Source organism: Hypomesus nipponensis, chromosome 14 (assembly GCF_054491055.1).
Source record: "Hypomesus nipponensis isolate SF chromosome 14, ASM5449105v1, whole genome shotgun sequence".
Classification (NCBI taxonomy): domain Eukaryota; kingdom Metazoa; phylum Chordata; class Actinopteri; order Osmeriformes; family Osmeridae; genus Hypomesus; species Hypomesus nipponensis.
The window spans coordinates 20,706,800-20,722,382 of record NC_140374.1 but is presented as its reverse complement, the minus strand read 5'-3'; the positions used below and the strand labels follow the sequence as shown (position 1 = coordinate 20,722,382).

The window sequence follows — 15,583 nt, the reverse complement described above, 5'->3', positions numbered from 1 at the left end:
CCCAACTCCACTTTGCCATAAGAGCAGCAAAGATCAATATCATACCTTCTGTAAGTTCTGTTGCATTGACATTGACGTGAGTAGGGGGAAAGGGGCTTTAAGCATGCCTACGAATGATACGCAACTGCACAAGGATAATGCTAGGTCTGCCGGGCACTCTGCTTTAGTAGATTTATTGTGAATATTTGAAATATGCACGCCTAACGCTTGGATTAATGCTAGGTCGACTCAAACTGCAAATAGAAGTCTGCCTCTCCATTTTATACGGTGGCTGAGATGCTCAATACTTTGCAAATGCCACAACACAAATGCAAGCTACAACACAAATGCAAAAGCCACAACACTACGGAAGTGTGCCACAACGGTATGGATGTCCTCCATACAACGAAAGTTGACAATCAAACAAGGTTCTCGAGCTAATCGTTAAACGGTCGCTACCCTAACATCCCAGACAGAGATTTCTCGCATTATAGTATAGATTATGTGAGGAACGTGTCGCCAGTTCATTTGTACTCCACCGGAATTATAGAAGTGACACACCGCTTGACACATTTGAGTACATGGAGTCGGAGTTGTCTTAAATTCACTCAAATTACGTCTTTTGGGTTAACGTGGTTGCATGTCCTATATCAGGGGAAGGCGGATACAAGGTGTCAGCAACAACAAGGTTGGAGTTTAAGGTAATGATCATTTGTGTTCATTAGGTTTTGGGTCGAAGCCATGTCGGTATATAAAACTCATAACAGTAGCTTCAGCTGACGTTGTCAGCGCGCCGCTATTCTGGTGCTAGCTAGGTCGCTGGCTAGCCATCTTACTGACATTGCCGAGACCAAGAGAGATGTACTTGCTTTGGGTTGACATGCATAATGTATGTATGCAAGTTTCTTTTGAAACTATGAATAACGTTGGTCTCTAAATTTCATATCATACCAGCAAATGACTGCCGCGATCTTTCTAGTCCTCCTGTAACTTTACGTGAGCTAGCTAGCTAGCTGGCCGGCAGTTCACACTTGACATACGTTTTCATACACACTGATGACCAGTGACACTGACGTTAGCATATCATTCTCGACTAGCACGCTAGTTTTCTATTAATATTGCCGTCAATTTCAAAACTGTGGTTCGTGTCACTCAATCCAAGGTGTAACTGTGACGTGGTATTCAGTTGCCCTCTTCACACACTGCCACTTCAAATTTCTTCTAGCCATGGCAGCATTGTCGGAGGAGGTGCTGCTGGTCCTGAAAAGGGTGCGACAAAGGAAACAGGATGGCACTCTATACCTGATGGCTGAGCGAATAGCGTGGGGCCCAGAGGGCAAAGACCGCTTCACCGTTAGTCACTTGTATGCTGATATTCGCTGTAAGTTCTGTCCTACTCCACAGACGTCATATTAATTTAACATAGCACTGTGTTGGGTAATAATTGGAAATTGGTTATGTACAGGCCAGAAGATCAGCCCTGATGGCAAAGCCAAGATTCAACTTCAGTTGGTCCTTCACACTGGTGAGAGCACCACATTCCACTTTGCCAATGAAAGCAGTGCCCTCAAAGACCGTGATGCTGCTAAGGACCTGCTACAACAGCTGCTACCCAAGTTCAAAAAGAGGGCTAACAAGGAACTAGAAGAGAAAAATAGGTGAGGCCAAACGACAGACCAATCTGAAATATGAAAATCAACAATGATAATGAGAGGATTGGGGAACACAACTTTTTTGGGGAATACTTTTTAAATTGTTGTTGTTGAATGTCTGTCACAATGTTTCTTGCGGATGGCCTTACATGCATGGGAAGGTTTGAACTGTGCACAGCTGAACCCAGGCTGCAGGGTGAACGGTTGGCTGTTCTCGAGGAGACATTTGCATGTTACCAAAAAAGAAGTATGCGAAAAGAGCCCAATTAGTCATTCTGAACACATGAATTTGTTGGCCAACTATACGCTAAAGGATGATACGATAAAAACTATTGTGCATGTTTATAATAAAACATACTCACTTGTTGATGTGTTTATCATACTTTCAAGCCACTATTAATGGTTACATACATTTTTTTGTCGCCCTTCTCCCCAGAATGCTACAAGAAGATCCTGTGCTTTTTCAACTGTACAAAGACCTGGTTGTCAGTCAAGTAATCAGTGCAGAAGAATTCTGGGCCAACAGGTTGAGTATGAACAACGTGGATGTCTCTCTCTCCAACAACAAGCAGGATGTTGGCATATCAGCAGCCTTTCTGGTGAGCAAACCAAAACATGATCAGCACACTGATTAAATGATGTAAAGATGCAATAGAAAAAAAAACTGATGTCTAGGTTTGGTTGAGGCGTTGTTTGGAATCATAGACTAAACATTTTTTATGTTGGTTGTAGGCGGACATAAGGCCGCAGACAGATGGCTGTAATGGCCTAAGATACAATCTCACTTCTGATATTATTGAGTCCATCTTCCGAACATACCCAGCAGGTAAGATACGAGGGCTGCTAGATGTTTTGTTGTTAAACACTATTCCTGTGGCATTTGGATTAGTACAATTTGTGAAATGTGTAATCCTGTTATATCAATGATTGACTAGTAATTGCACTTTGTGGAACTGGAAATGTTGAATGAAATGTTCCTTTACCTGCAGTGAAAGAAAAGTATGGAGAGAATGTACCGCACAACCTGACAGAAAAGGAGTTTTGGACCCGTTTTTTCCAGTCCCACTACTTCCACAGAGATCGCATCAACACCGGCCTTCAGGATATCTTCTCAGAGTGTGCTAAGCAGGATGAAAAGGGTACGGCCCTGGCTAGCATCTCACTAGTGGCCAAGTTGGATAGTGAAATTGGTCATTTCTTCTATTCATTTAATCATTTAAAAGGGCCATGTTCATATCACAGGCTTGAAATCTATGGTGATACAAGGAGTGAAGAATCCTTTGGTGGACCTAATGTCACTGGAGGACAAGACGTTAGATGAGGTGAGATTTAGCCACAAATTGTACTAATCCAAATGCCACTTACTCAATCATGCTATTATTTTACCCACATCGTGGAGATGGTCTCTGGCTTCCAGATTAATTGTGTGAGCAAGATACCAAATTCCTGAAATGTTGTGAGTGTATCACTAGTTGCTTAGCTTGTACTCCAGAGCCTTCGCTGGTATCGCAGTGCCTTTGCCATTCCTTGTTTGCACCCCTAGTATGGTGCAACCGAAAGGGAGCTGCATGCTAAGGCTGTCTTCTTTTCTTCTTCTTGTGTGCAGGGCTATGGAGTCTCTACAGGTCCCTCTACATCAAGCTCGAACAAGACTGTGAAGGAGAACAGCAACTCGGCTATCATCAAGCGTTTCAATCATCACAGTGCCATGGTGTTGGCAGCTGGCTCAAGAAAGGGGTAAACTCAGTTTTGTCTGTGTATAATTCTTCAGTAAACTTAAGATGATTAGCTTACTTGTTTTTTTTTTATCTTGATCATGCTGATTCTTTGTCAGCATGACAATGTAGTAGATCTACTATCCAATCTGATTCTAATATCTGTTTTCATAGGGAAGCGCCTAATGATCAGGCCAGCGAAACAAGCAGTACAGATGGAAACTCGAGGGACTCTGACTTTTTCCAGCCACCCATTAAGAAGGTAAACAGCAGGTTCAAGAAATTCTAAGACTAGTACTTTAATTTGTTTTTCTGCCTCTATCTTTAATCAGTTTATCTGACTGATTGTTGTAGGGCAAATACTAATAATCGTTAATAGCCCCGGCTGCATGATGCTGTTTCAGTAGCTCCGTATAGCAAATTTAAAGTAACTTTAAAATAGCTAGAACACTGCGATCATCAAATGCGGGCCTATTAGAGGTCACCAGAAGCAGTCATAAGAAGATTGGTGATTCGGCCTTTGCTAATTACGCCCCAAAACTGTGGAACAAATTACCTATAAATATTAGGGAAGCAAACACGCTAGACATTTTTTAAAGACAGCTTAAAACCTACCTTTTTACCGAAGCATTTAAGTAATTTTATCTCAGAAGGGTTTTACTACTTTTATTAGTTATATTGTTGTTGCTATTTTAGTTATTACTTTTATCACTTGTATTATTGTTTTGATCGATTTTATGTAAAGTCTTACTTACTTACTTACTAAAATCATGTAATATATTCCAGGTGAAAATACAAGAGGCCATAGAATACGAAGACCTGCAGAAGGAAGTTGGACTGAAAACAGTTGCTTTGAACCTCAAGAAATCTGATAGGTATAGGATAGGGAATTATTCTTCTCTCACAAGCACAACATTAATTGTGCCTAGTATTATTGAATAATTTTAAAATCCATATCTACAAGGTACTCTCATGGCCCTGTGCCCCTGCAGTCCCAGCAGTATACCACCAGCCAAGACATTATCAACTCTGTCAACTGCGTCCAGAATGAGATGGCCAACTACAAGCCGTGCCTTACTCGGGTTTGAAACTTCTCTGCTTCTTCACAACCTGTTGTGAACACTATCACTTTAACATCTTGCTATTATCATAATTTAATCTTAATATTTTCTGTGCAGCATCCCCCTTACCACTGTCACACTCTCCTCACAGGTGGTGTCCAGCAACACAGCCAGTACTGCCATCTCTGCCCTTTCACCAGGGGGCATACTCATGCAAGCAGGCACACAACAAGCCATAAATCGTAAGTAAATTATTTTTAGTTTGTGTTTGTTGGTGATTCTCCTGATTCTTTGCTGCTTTAGTTGTATGTTTTGTTCAATCCTCCATTCTTATTTTATCGCCAATTTCCAGTCCTTACAGGAGGTATTTTGTTGCTTGCCAGGACATTGTTATTTGGAATAATTTGTTCTAAGTGTTTTTTTTTTTTTACCAAGGAGTTTAATCTAAATTAATACACATGTATGGCTTATTGAATACATTTTCGGAAAAGGCTATCAAATATAACGTTATATGCAATATGTAAACTTCATCATGTGTGTGTTTTTGTACCTGAGTGCCGTGGTTCTTTGATTTGCTTTAGAGATGGTGCCCAGTGATGTTCAGGGGGAACTGAAGCATTTGTACACAGCTACTGGAGAGTTGTTAAGGCACTTCTGGTCATGCTTTCCTGTAAACACACCATTCTTGGAAGAGAAGGTAAATGTTTAGTTCCATGGATCACTCCAATATGGTATTCTCATATGACAAGATGCACTCTGAGACCCATCCAGTTTGCCACATCACAAAAGTATTAAATTCAAACGGGCACTGCACTAGTTGTTATATATCCAGAACCCAACACATTCTTAACCTTTGTTTTATATAGAGATATATGCACATTGACATAAAGATCTCCAAGTTTGCCCAAATGCTGTGTGATTTCTCACTGTAACGCTATTTTCTGATGAAGATAACAATCATTCTTAATTGTATTCATACCCCTAAAGGTAGTGAAAATGAGGTCGAACCTAGAGAGATTCCAAATGACCAAGCTCCGCCCCTTCCAAGAAAAGGTTCAGCGTCAATATCTGAGTATGAATGTAAGGACCAGGATATGCACCTATCTAATAATAGCCTATACACTGCATTCACATTTGTTTGGCCCTTTTGTAAATAAATATATGAAACAATCCCACAGCTCACGGGTCACTTGGAGGAGATGCTCCAGACGGCATACAATAAGTTCCATGCCTGGCAAACTCGCCGCATGTTGAGGAAGACTTGAGGAACACAGTGCTTCTGAAGACACGTGAGAGGAGAGGCAAGGGAACAGGAAGGGGCATAGACCTCCAACAGGATTCTGTAGCAGAGCACACAGAAACACAAACCTGACAGGGTGTGGTCTACTGGGGCTCTACGGACACGGATGGCTGCTACTGTACATCCCTACACGTTAATAACTGCATCTCAACTACAATGACTATTATTAGTTCATTTCTGTTCTGTTTTTTCAATGGACTGGATGCAGTTCCATACCAGTTGAACCACCAGACACAATTTAATAGTGGTATAAAATGACCAAACTTAAGAATATCTAATGAGGGACTCTGGAAAACAAAGGATATGGACTTTTTGAGACTTTTATGGACTTTTTGGTGGACAAGACTGAAGATGGAAAGCTCAAACAAATCAAGGCAGTCCATCTGAGCCCTGGGCCTTTTCAGGGACTTGAGTTCTAGTAAACCTGGGCTGTTGAGGGGAGGGAAAAATAGCAATACTGAAAAGACAATTTCACTACAGTGCTTTAGAATGTGTGTCCCAATCACACAGAAACTGCACTGGTTCATAATGTCTGCGCCTTCTAGATGCACTGAAGACAAACTCTGGATGTTACATAAAAATTAAATGATGTTCATGCTTTTGTCCAAGCTGTAATCACGTGTGTTGCATTTATCACCCAAACTTATCCTCATAATTTATTTTGGTTTGCTGTAGCGAAGCAGGGTCTCTGGGAGGACATCTCAAATTTCAATCAATAGAATTCCTAATGGAGGGCATAAAACGATCATGAACAGGTCTACGTCTGCAATATAGGCCTGTACATTTAAAGTAAGTATTTTGATTGTCGAAAACTACACTTCTAAGGTAGGAACTGGGCTGATTGGCTTCTTACAAAGTAGCCTACCAAAATAATCTTTCCAGGAAGTGTTCCTGGAGCGGTCGCTGAAGTGATTCATTAGTAGTTTGCTGGTGTGACAGTTCGCAGACCGCTGCTAGTAGCTAACTAGAAGGGTATTTGTAGCTAGCTATGTCTGAACAACACTGTCAGTAGTTAGGACTTGATGTGGTGAATTGGAATTAAAACGGGGAATGTATTCATCAACGGGTTGGTAAATCCCTGGTAAGTCTGCTTCGCTCAGTATCTAGTTAGTGGTAGTCGCATGCGTGGTGCTACAATTTAGTACAGATACATTGCGATGAAGGTAGTCTACAGTAACGCCCGCTAGCTAGCAACAACTCTACTTGCTCGGGGAGCGGACTTGATAATTGCCTACTACTAGTAGTGTGTACAGTCACTTACAGTCAGCAAGCCAACAAACCCAATGGCTAGTTCATATTTATAACTTTTTAAGTTTTTATGATCATGTATTTTTCTGTTAGTGTTTAGCCTACACGTTGGCTATAGAAATAATCGCTATCTCAGTGAGCCAGGGTCTCGTGATACATACTCGCGCTACGACTTAACGTTGCAAAAGAATGTGGGAGTCGCACATTCTCATTAGTTAGACGTTAGGATTTCCACAATTCTGCTAAAATCACGAAATGACAGCAAACCCGACTAATTTACAAAGTATTTCTATGGAGGAAAAACTTGCCAGTTTCATGGGTCTAGCAATAGTTTATTTTGTGCTTAAAATTGTGTTTTGCGTCTTGAAAGTGATGTAATAATTTGTCAATTCGTTCAGGTTTTGTTTTGTTAATCCCCACAACTTTTGAATATATATAGAGCTATTGTAATGGTTCAGTCTCGTATTGTATGTCTCTTTCAGCCTTGCAGCATCCAAATTGTTCCCATGGTTCCCGTTGTGTCCGAGTCTCTCAGCCATGTGCTGGCAGAATTTGATTGCCTTGACCCTCTACTCTCTGCCCTACGTCTAGACTCTGGGAGACTTAAGGTAAACGTTTCCTGTCAGACAGCAAGGAAATATCACAGCAACACACAATCTTTCTGAATTGAAATCACATGAAACATGAGTTGAATGTGACATACTTGATTCATGTGTGTGCCAGTGTACCTGCCTGGCAGTGTCGAGGAAGTGGCTCGCCTTAGGGACATCTTCAGGAGGGCTGCACCTCATCCAGAGGGAGGGCTGGAAACAGCGACTCATCCTAACGCACAAGGTGTCATTCTGTACCTCGTTTCTAAAATGTTATATTTTTGCAGCAAGGCACCGAAATGATTTGCAGGCAGAAAAAAAGCCTCCATCGACAATGTGCTTTTGTTTATAACCATCTCGCTTTATTTTGCATCAAGGAGGGTTCAATCACGCAGGTGGCTTGTTGTCCACATGATGAAGACTTCATTGCCGTGGCAACAAGGTAAGGAATGCCAAATTCTGATGCGTAGTATTTAAATGACTAACTTAGTAATTTTTTTAATTTATTTTTTAAGAGAACTCCATAACTTTTTTCAGGTGGTCTAGATTTTCAGGTGTCGTCACTGTCATCTCTCTTCCTTCCCCTGTTGTCCTTCTTCTTTCATGTTTGGCTCCCTGTAAATGTCTGTGTTGTCTGTTGGTGGACGGTTTCAGTCAGGGGCTGGTGGTTGTCTGGGAGCTGCAGGTGGAGCGACGTGGGCGTCCAGAGAGAGTGAGTGTTTCCTGGGAGCACAGGGCCCAGGCCGTCACCTCACTGTGCTGGGACACCACTGCCTTGAGGGTGTTTGTCGGGGACGCTGGAGGCAAGGTGTCCTTTCTCCGTGCAGGATCCTCCAAACTCGGAAAGGTATTCCTCCAGGCTGCCTCAGATGTTGTCTTTTTGGTTGTGTGGGGAAATGGGGGGGGGGGGGTGGGAGGGAGGGGAACCATATTTGGTTGCTAAATGACCTGTGTGCGACGTCGGCTAGGGGTCAGCGTTCGTGATGTTCCCGGTGCAGACCATCACCACGGTGGACTCTCGAGTGGTGCAGCTGGGCTACGCTGACGGCCGTCTCCTGGTGTCCTCCCTGAGCCGGTGCTACCTGTGCGACACAGAGAGGCAGGTGACAAGTTACACGTCACTCCGTAGCCCTTCACATCTACCAGCACTGTGTTGGGTCTGACTGGATCTCCCCGCTCTGTGCTGCTCAGGGAGAAGTTTTGGAGGGTTGGAAACAAGGAGCGCGATGGAGAGTATGGGGCTTGCTTCTTCCCCCAGAGCCGAGGGCTGGCGGGGGGGCAGCCCCCCCTGCTGTACTGTGCACGCCCAGGGTCTCGAATCTGGGAGGCCAGTTTCAGTGGAGAGGTCCTCAGTACTCACCAGTTCAAGCAGATGCTGGCCTGCCCCCCTGTACCCCTGATCAGTTACAGGTATGTCAGTGCAGTGCCTAACACTAGGATATGATTAGTTTGTTGTCGACGGTTTGTTTATTCCTGTATGCTTCTTTGTGTTTATTTTCTATCTTTTCAGGACTGAGCCCCAATACAGCGCTGTGCAGAGGAGTCCCCAGTCCATAGCTTTTCCTAAACTCTTGTGCCTTGGGTATAGTCACACATCAATTACACTATTTCATCAAACACAAGAATGTTTGTGCTACTCCAATCAACTGATCACTCTTTTGTTGTTTTGGGGTAAACTTCACATATAAAGTGATTTATATTTAGAATAGCATATCGAGTAAAGAAAATCTTGCCTATTTTAGGTGGCTGAGCGGTTCGGGAATTGGGCTAGTAATCAGAATGTTGCCGGTTCGATTCCCGGACGTGTAAAATTACATTGTGTCCTTGGGCAAGGCACTTCACCCTAGTTGCCTCAAGGGGAATGTCCCTGTACTTTCTGTAAGTCGCTCTGGATAAGAGCGTCTGCTAAATGTAAATGTATTTGGTTGAGAGGATTGTGTTTCTCACACTGTGACGTGCAGAGACCAGCATCTGCTGACCTGGACTGACTCTGCTATATACATCTTCACACCTCAGACTGGCCAGGTGCTTCTGTGGTCAGAGGTCAAAGGTAGACGCAACCCCAGTTTCAGGTCACCCTCACCATATCCACACAACCATCCTATCCAGTTACCTTTTGGCTGTTTATCTGTGGTCTTCAAGGCTAACCCTCGTCACGTCCTGGTTCTTGCAGATGTAGTGGAGGTTGCCGTCTACCGCAGTGAGCTCTTCTGTCTCTATGGTGACGGGCATCTGTCTCACCTCTCGCTGCTGTCTGCCGAGCGCTGCGTGGAGCGCCTGCTGCGGAGGGAGGCCTGGGTCGCTGCTGCTTCCGTCTGCTGCATGTTTCAGCACACCATCGCCCCCAGCAGGGTAGGAGGTTTAACTGCACCCTCCCCCGGGCCCTACGACATATTTTTTGAGAGCAATCAAAACACTGTGTATTTGAAACGTGGTGGGTTTTTTTTTAATGACAAATGATAATCATTGCGGTTGCTCATGATAGGTGCGTAAATCGATCTCCGTCGACCGCCTTGACCACCTCAGGTCACAGCTCAGTTCCTCTACACACTCCGATCTGATTGGCCAGTTGGAGGAAGTGATCTCGAAACTAGAGCCTCTGGATTCAGCTTCCAGTAGTCGCAGAAGCAGCATCTCCTCTCACGTGAGTTTGGAAATCAGTTTGTTCAAGCTTTTTCTTGTCTTTCCTGTGTGAAGGCTAACACACTGGCTTGTCAGCCTTCACTATATTTTGTTCTACGTACAGGAAAGCTTCAATGTCCTGGATTGTGGAATCTATCGTGTCATTAGCCGCAGAGGAAGTCAATCGGATGAAGAGACCAGCTCCCTTGTCAGCCAATCCATGTTGGAGGAAGAGCGACTGAAGGAGTTTAGTTTTGGGCAGGAGGAAGACCAGGTAGACCATGGTAAGGAGCATGTGCAGCAGTTACAATCCATCATTAGCAAGCTGACCAAAGGCTTATGCTGTGTTCACACCAAGCGCAAAGCGGACGGAGTGATTCATACTGTGGGGATGATAAGTATGTGGAACCAGAAGCACAACAAGATATGAGCTCGTCTGGAGAGCTCTCTGTAAATAAACAAATTTGTTTTGTGTGAGAGCTGAGAGCTGGGGTGAGACGACCGTGGAAAGCACACATGATTGATGTTATCTTCCCAAATGTTGACTATGGTTGGTGTGGAGTCGTACCAGGGGGTTTGTGTAGTAAAAAAATATTTTTCTATTAACCTTTTTTGGGGGAACGTGTTATGGGTGTGGAAGAAAAGGTTTTGGGAAAAAAATTCCCCCCAAAAAGTATCAAACTATATTATAAAACGAATATTTGGGGAAAAAAGTTTTAAGATAACAAGAAACTGTTTTGGGACGTGTTGTGGGTATGAAGGCGTGTTGAGATGTCACAGACGTTTTAGAAGAAATGGAGGGCAAGAGTATTGTAGCTGTATGTGGGCATCCTCTGCTATACGACACTACTTTGTATTTGTTTATAGTAGACATTTCGGACATTGTTGATGACGAATAAACACAAAATGAACACGCCAATAGTTTGCTTTGCATTTGGTGTGTCACAGCACACGTCCCTTGACACTATTGTCCTTCCGTCACTGTCGTGCTGTGTTTACTTCCTGTTTGGTTTTGCAGAGGGCTTGCTCCACCTGCTTGCCACATGTGCTGTGTTGCCCTCCACTCCCCTCCATGACTCCATCCATCTGTCTGGCCCTCTGCCTCTTTCCTCCATCTCCATTCAGATCACCAGAGCAGTGAGCGCGTGGAGGGTGAGCGATCTGAGCCCAGCCTGCAGTTCCATCTCCCTCTCTCATTCCGCCCTAAACCCCCCCGCATCGCTCTGCAGGCCGTCAGAGACAGGTGACCACCCCCCCCCCCCCCCCCCCGAGAGACAAAATAACTATAAACTTGACTTTGTGCGCTCAAGCATAAGGATGAAATGTGTGGATGGGTTTTATGGCAAAAGATGTTTAGTCAATTAGATAAGATACCCGACCACTGCACGGATGTCCAAATGTGCCTTGTAGGTAATTACAGTTAGGCACAGTTATGATGGATGACATGTTAGTGTTTTTTGAGGGCTATAAGCTTTTCAAATATGTATTTTCTTTTGTGACTTTTGAGAAGTGAAAACTCAAAAGAAGAAGTGCAGCCTGTTTTGGGGGGGGGCTTGACTTCCTCTTTCCGCATAGCATTCACATTCAAACCTGTGTATTTCACTCCCTTACTTTCAACTTTGCTGTTCATGCATTTGTTCGGTGTACCTCGATGCCTATTGTACATTTCATCATTGTAGTTTTGTTGTGTTCGTGAAGACCAATTGTTTGCCGTGCCTCGCTGGCAAGTGAAGGTCATTGTCAGAGGCTGCATCTGAACCTGAGGCCTTGCTCCCCCTCAGTGTGTCGAGCTTTGTGAAGAAGACGACTGAGAAGATCAACACCCTGCAGATGAACTCTGACATCTGGCCCCGGCCTGACCCCAGGGAGGGTGGAGTACAGGCCGAGCTCGTTCCCTCCACCGCTCCACTTCCTGAAGAGCCGGAACACGAGTGAGTGTTGTGGACAGAGGGGCTGGACATTTGCGACCACGGGCAAGGCTAACTCCCGACAGCAAGAGAAGGTGTTCTGATATGTTGTGTGTTTTACAGGGCGTCCGTCAGTCAACCGAACGCGGAGAATGACCTTCAGGAACTTCGCACCGCTACAGAGCGAGCTGCGTACGTACATAGCAACAGCAACACACAAACCTTTGGTTATGTGTATAATTATGGCTAAAGAGGATGTCATTTTCTCTTTATGGCGAAGAGATAAGCATGACCTTAAACGTGTACCATGTTCCATCCTAAGCAGCTTCCTGATCCAGGACCCACTAGTTCTGCTGGACCCGGCATGCTTAGGTGAAGCCCTGGAGGAATGGCTGCCTGTGCTGGAGAGGGTTTTAGGGCCTCCAGTTGAAGGACACCTCGGGGTGGAGGGGTGGGAGAGGGACCATCCAGACTGTAAGGACCAGTCCCCATCGCAGGAGGAGCCGCCCGCAGACCAGGGCGAGGAGAAGGAGAGGCCGGAGGATTCCCCAGCGAGTGGCGAGGAAGGAGACCAGAGGTCAGATCATCTCCGTCCCGAAGACGGCAGTGAGGAGGCGGTGCCTGTGACGTCAAACGGCGCTCCTTCAGAGCCCGTTGTCGTGCGGACCCCCAAACCCCTGCCCTCCGACCTCCAGGCGCAGCTCGGACCCCTGGCCACGCTGTTTGTGGAGACGCGCTGCTTCAAAGGGACGCTTAAGCACCCGGGGTGTCCCACAGGGGTCACGACCTTCATGCGCCGCTACTTCTTCCTGCTGGATCTGGAGCGTGTGAGGAGGATGTGTGTGCTCAGTTTTCATGACCATCCAGAGCTCCAGAGCTCCTTCATGGAAGCCATGCTAGGTTAGTAGGTAGCATTCCTATCAAGACTTGGTGGTGCATTGTATATATCTCAGTTATATGGAAGATACACAGTGGAAACATTTACAAGTTTAACAATGTGCCTAACCCTTTATTGCAAAAACAAAAATACAGAACTGACGCAGTCTAACAAGGTGGTGGAGGTGATTCACAAAGGGGATCTGCTGAAGTCTCTGCGCAGCTTGAGAGAGTTACAGCCCTGGAGCGCTCCTCCTCTCCTCGCTCACCTCCACAGGTACACACCCTCAAGCCTTTCATCACCTGTCCCCCCCCCAGCTGGCCCCTACTTCTTTTTAAATGTGCATTTCTTCTCTTAGGTTGTATGAGAAGCACGGGGAGGTGGCAGTGCGCTCCTTCACCCAGTTCTATCCCGCGATCCTTCCCTCTGACATCATGGCCATGGCCCAGCCCAGCCATTTCCTGGCGTACCTCGACAATCTCGTGCAGTCGCGTGCTGAGGAACAGAGGTAGCGCTGGCTAGGTGTTGCTCTTCATCTCTCCATTTACAGAACAACTAGAAGAACCACGACAAACTAGACCAACGCCAATCAACCATGCTGTGTTGAACCTGTTCTTGTTCTCCCCCAGATCGGCGTTCCTGGGCTCCCTCCTCCAGCCCGAGTCTCTGCGTCAGGACTGGCTCCAGCTGGCGCTATCCCACGATGCTCCCCAACACTCTGACACCATGACCTCAGACGGGCATCCCAGGTCTAGCGCTGTGACATGTTGGACCCGTCACCTGTGTTTGCTGTTCCCCCTTGGGATCGCCAGTCTCACGTCCGGTGTCGTTTCCCTTTGTTCTAGGTGGCATTCGCATTTTTTCTCATGGGGGTACGGGCGCTTCCTTTCTCTCCTGATCCGCCTGCCAGCTGACCTGGACTCCAAGCAAAACATGGCTGAAACCTGCAGGAGAAATGGGTAATTGCTGTTACGATTGTTACAGTCAGTGCTGGTTGGTAGTGACACATGACTTGCCACCTAATAAACCATATACTTCTGAGAAGAGGTATTTAGAGACACCTCTATGCAGGACTGTGAGGGGGGGGGGGGTTGACCTGTGATTCACTGTCTGGTGTGTGTGTGTGTGTGTGTGTGTGTGTATGTGGTGCAGATACTGGACTGGCTACCTGTACCTGTGTTGTGAGCTGCAGCGTCGCTCAGAGGCCTTCTCTGCTATCTGCAGGCTGGATGACATCAGTCTGCTTGAGGAACCCAACGGTAACTATGCGTCACTGAACGTCTCACCGATTCAATCCCCTCAGAACATTCAAACGGAAAGTTACCCGATGTCAGAAAAAAACAAAGGTCTCTGATTTTAACGTTACTTGTGACCATCTCAAAGAGTGTTCACTGCCATCTCTCCCTCCCAGGTGTGGTGCCCCAGACCCTGGATGAATGGAAGACCGTGATCCAGATGTCCCAGCAGTGCAGCAGGCCGTTGGACCAGGCCCAGGCATGCGCTGGGAGCAGCCTGGCTAACGGCTCCGCGGACAGCAGCAACCAGGTCAGCCCTGAGAGCCTGACTCTGAGGCTGGCTCGGGCGGTGGGGCCGGACAGGGCCCTGGGGGCCCTGCAGGAGTGTGGGGTGGAGGTGGAGCTCAGGCCCCACTCCGCCCTGGTCTGTGAGCTGCTGAGGGTGGCAGAGAAGAGGCAGAGGTGGGTACGCACGACCAGGTGGAGGATGTCCCATGTGTTGCATTGTAAGGTACAGTTTGTATCCACATGTTACTTTCTGAGCTAACTTTTTCTAAATCTGTCTTATTTTCCTAAGGGCCCTGATCCAAACCATGCTGGAGCGTTGTGATCGGTTTCTTTGGTCCCAACCTGCCTAGCTGGTGCCAGGCACTAGCCGCTGCCCAAAGCCACTTCATAAACAAGCTAACTTGTTCTTAATTTGACTGTGCCTATTCACTTCAATGTCCTAATGTAGGATTGCGCTTTCTTCAGTGTTCTGATCCAGCAAATGTCTTCCAAATGAAGAGTGATGTTGTATCTGCTTTGACTAACCTCTATCATTGACTTCTTATGGCTGAACTGTTATTGCAAAAACAACAAAAAAAGCACATGAATGAACCATTGAATGCACCATTGAATGAATTCAGTCAAAACTGTTTAATTTAACTATGCTAATCTATTAATATTTATTAGAATAAAGTATTTGAACTTTGATTCTTAGTTCCATTTATTACTGGCGTTTCAAGAGATAAAAGATTCCCTGATCTTTCCTGTCTTAAAAAACGATAGCATTAATAACACAGTAATGAAATGACCGTCTTCTCATTGGATAACATCTTCACTCCACACCTGGAACATCAAAGGCGAATAGAGAACATTTTGTTCAGAGTTCCGAAGCAGTTTCTCTCTTAGCCTGTCTACATTGTTTATCTCGGCCTAAACCAACAATATATTCCTCGTTTAACAAAAACAATTTACTATCGATATAGTGGGTGATAAACTGACACAAATTATTTTTCTGAATGCATCCCCTCCCCCCCCCCCTCCCGGTAATCTGTCCCCCTGTCTTGCCTGTCTCCTGTCCTCGCCTTCCATCTGGCCCACCTGCGCGTGTCATTGCAGGCCCTGGCATAGTG

The 15,583-nt window shown here is 45.6% G+C and overlaps 2 protein-coding genes across 5 annotated transcripts; both read left to right on the top strand.

Moving 5' to 3' along the window:
* The first annotated feature begins 430 nt into the window (after positions 1 to 430).
* On the top strand, positions 431 to 6,315 carry gtf2h1 (general transcription factor IIH, polypeptide 1). Its single transcript, XM_084673295.1, has 15 exons — positions 431 to 680; positions 1,205 to 1,360; positions 1,445 to 1,637; positions 2,068 to 2,230; positions 2,364 to 2,457; positions 2,621 to 2,770; positions 2,874 to 2,953; positions 3,238 to 3,368; positions 3,521 to 3,608; positions 4,133 to 4,221; positions 4,311 to 4,428; positions 4,559 to 4,649; positions 4,989 to 5,104; positions 5,395 to 5,487; positions 5,586 to 6,315. The coding sequence occupies exons 2-15, from the start codon at positions 1,207 to 1,209 to the stop codon at positions 5,670 to 5,672; spliced, it is 1,647 nt and encodes a 548-aa protein (XP_084529421.1). The 5' UTR covers positions 431 to 680; positions 1,205 to 1,206; the 3' UTR covers positions 5,673 to 6,315.
* Positions 6,316 to 6,378: 63 nt separating this feature from the next.
* hps5 (HPS5 biogenesis of lysosomal organelles complex 2 subunit 2) lies at positions 6,379 to 15,161 on the top strand. Of its 4 annotated transcripts, none has more exons than XM_084673262.1 (23): positions 6,379 to 6,496; positions 7,438 to 7,563; positions 7,679 to 7,789; positions 7,923 to 7,987; positions 8,200 to 8,392; positions 8,514 to 8,648; positions 8,741 to 8,955; positions 9,056 to 9,127; positions 9,507 to 9,595; positions 9,719 to 9,897; positions 10,031 to 10,189; positions 10,292 to 10,451; positions 11,293 to 11,410; positions 11,949 to 12,098; positions 12,198 to 12,266; positions 12,400 to 12,974; positions 13,107 to 13,227; positions 13,310 to 13,459; positions 13,581 to 13,700; positions 13,797 to 13,910; positions 14,104 to 14,210; positions 14,363 to 14,648; positions 14,764 to 15,161. In XM_084673262.1, exons 2-23 carry the CDS (start codon positions 7,462 to 7,464, stop codon positions 14,822 to 14,824), a joined length of 3,351 nt encoding a protein of 1,116 aa, XP_084529388.1. In that variant the 5' UTR covers positions 6,379 to 6,496; positions 7,438 to 7,461; the 3' UTR covers positions 14,825 to 15,161. The 4 variants fall into 4 exon arrangements, with proteins under 4 accessions (XP_084529388.1, XP_084529390.1, XP_084529387.1 ...); XM_084673264.1 differs by lacking the exon at positions 6,379 to 6,496 and adding an exon at positions 6,589 to 6,788 and having other exon boundaries at positions 14,363 to 14,652; XM_084673261.1 differs by lacking the exon at positions 6,379 to 6,496 and adding an exon at positions 6,591 to 6,788.
* The last annotated feature ends 422 nt before the right edge of the window (positions 15,162 to 15,583 follow it).

Coding starts and splice junctions, on each gene's coding strand:
- gtf2h1 (XM_084673295.1), top strand. CDS start 1,207: ATGGCAGCATTGTCGGAGGAGGTGCTGCTGGTCCTGAAAAGGGTGCGA. Junction 2,231..2,363: donor GCATATCAGCAGCCTTTCTG/GTGAGCAAACCA, acceptor TGTTGGTTGTAG/GCGGACATAAGGCCGCAGAC. Junction 5,488..5,585: donor GTCAATATCTGAGTATGAAT/GTAAGGACCAGG, acceptor ACAATCCCACAG/CTCACGGGTCACTTGGAGGA.
- hps5 (XM_084673262.1), top strand. CDS start 7,462: ATGGTTCCCGTTGTGTCCGAGTCTCTCAGCCATGTGCTGGCAGAATTT. Junction 8,956..9,055: donor GTACCCCTGATCAGTTACAG/GTATGTCAGTGC, acceptor CTATCTTTTCAG/GACTGAGCCCCAATACAGCG. Junction 13,228..13,309: donor CTCCTCGCTCACCTCCACAG/GTACACACCCTC, acceptor TTCTTCTCTTAG/GTTGTATGAGAAGCACGGGG.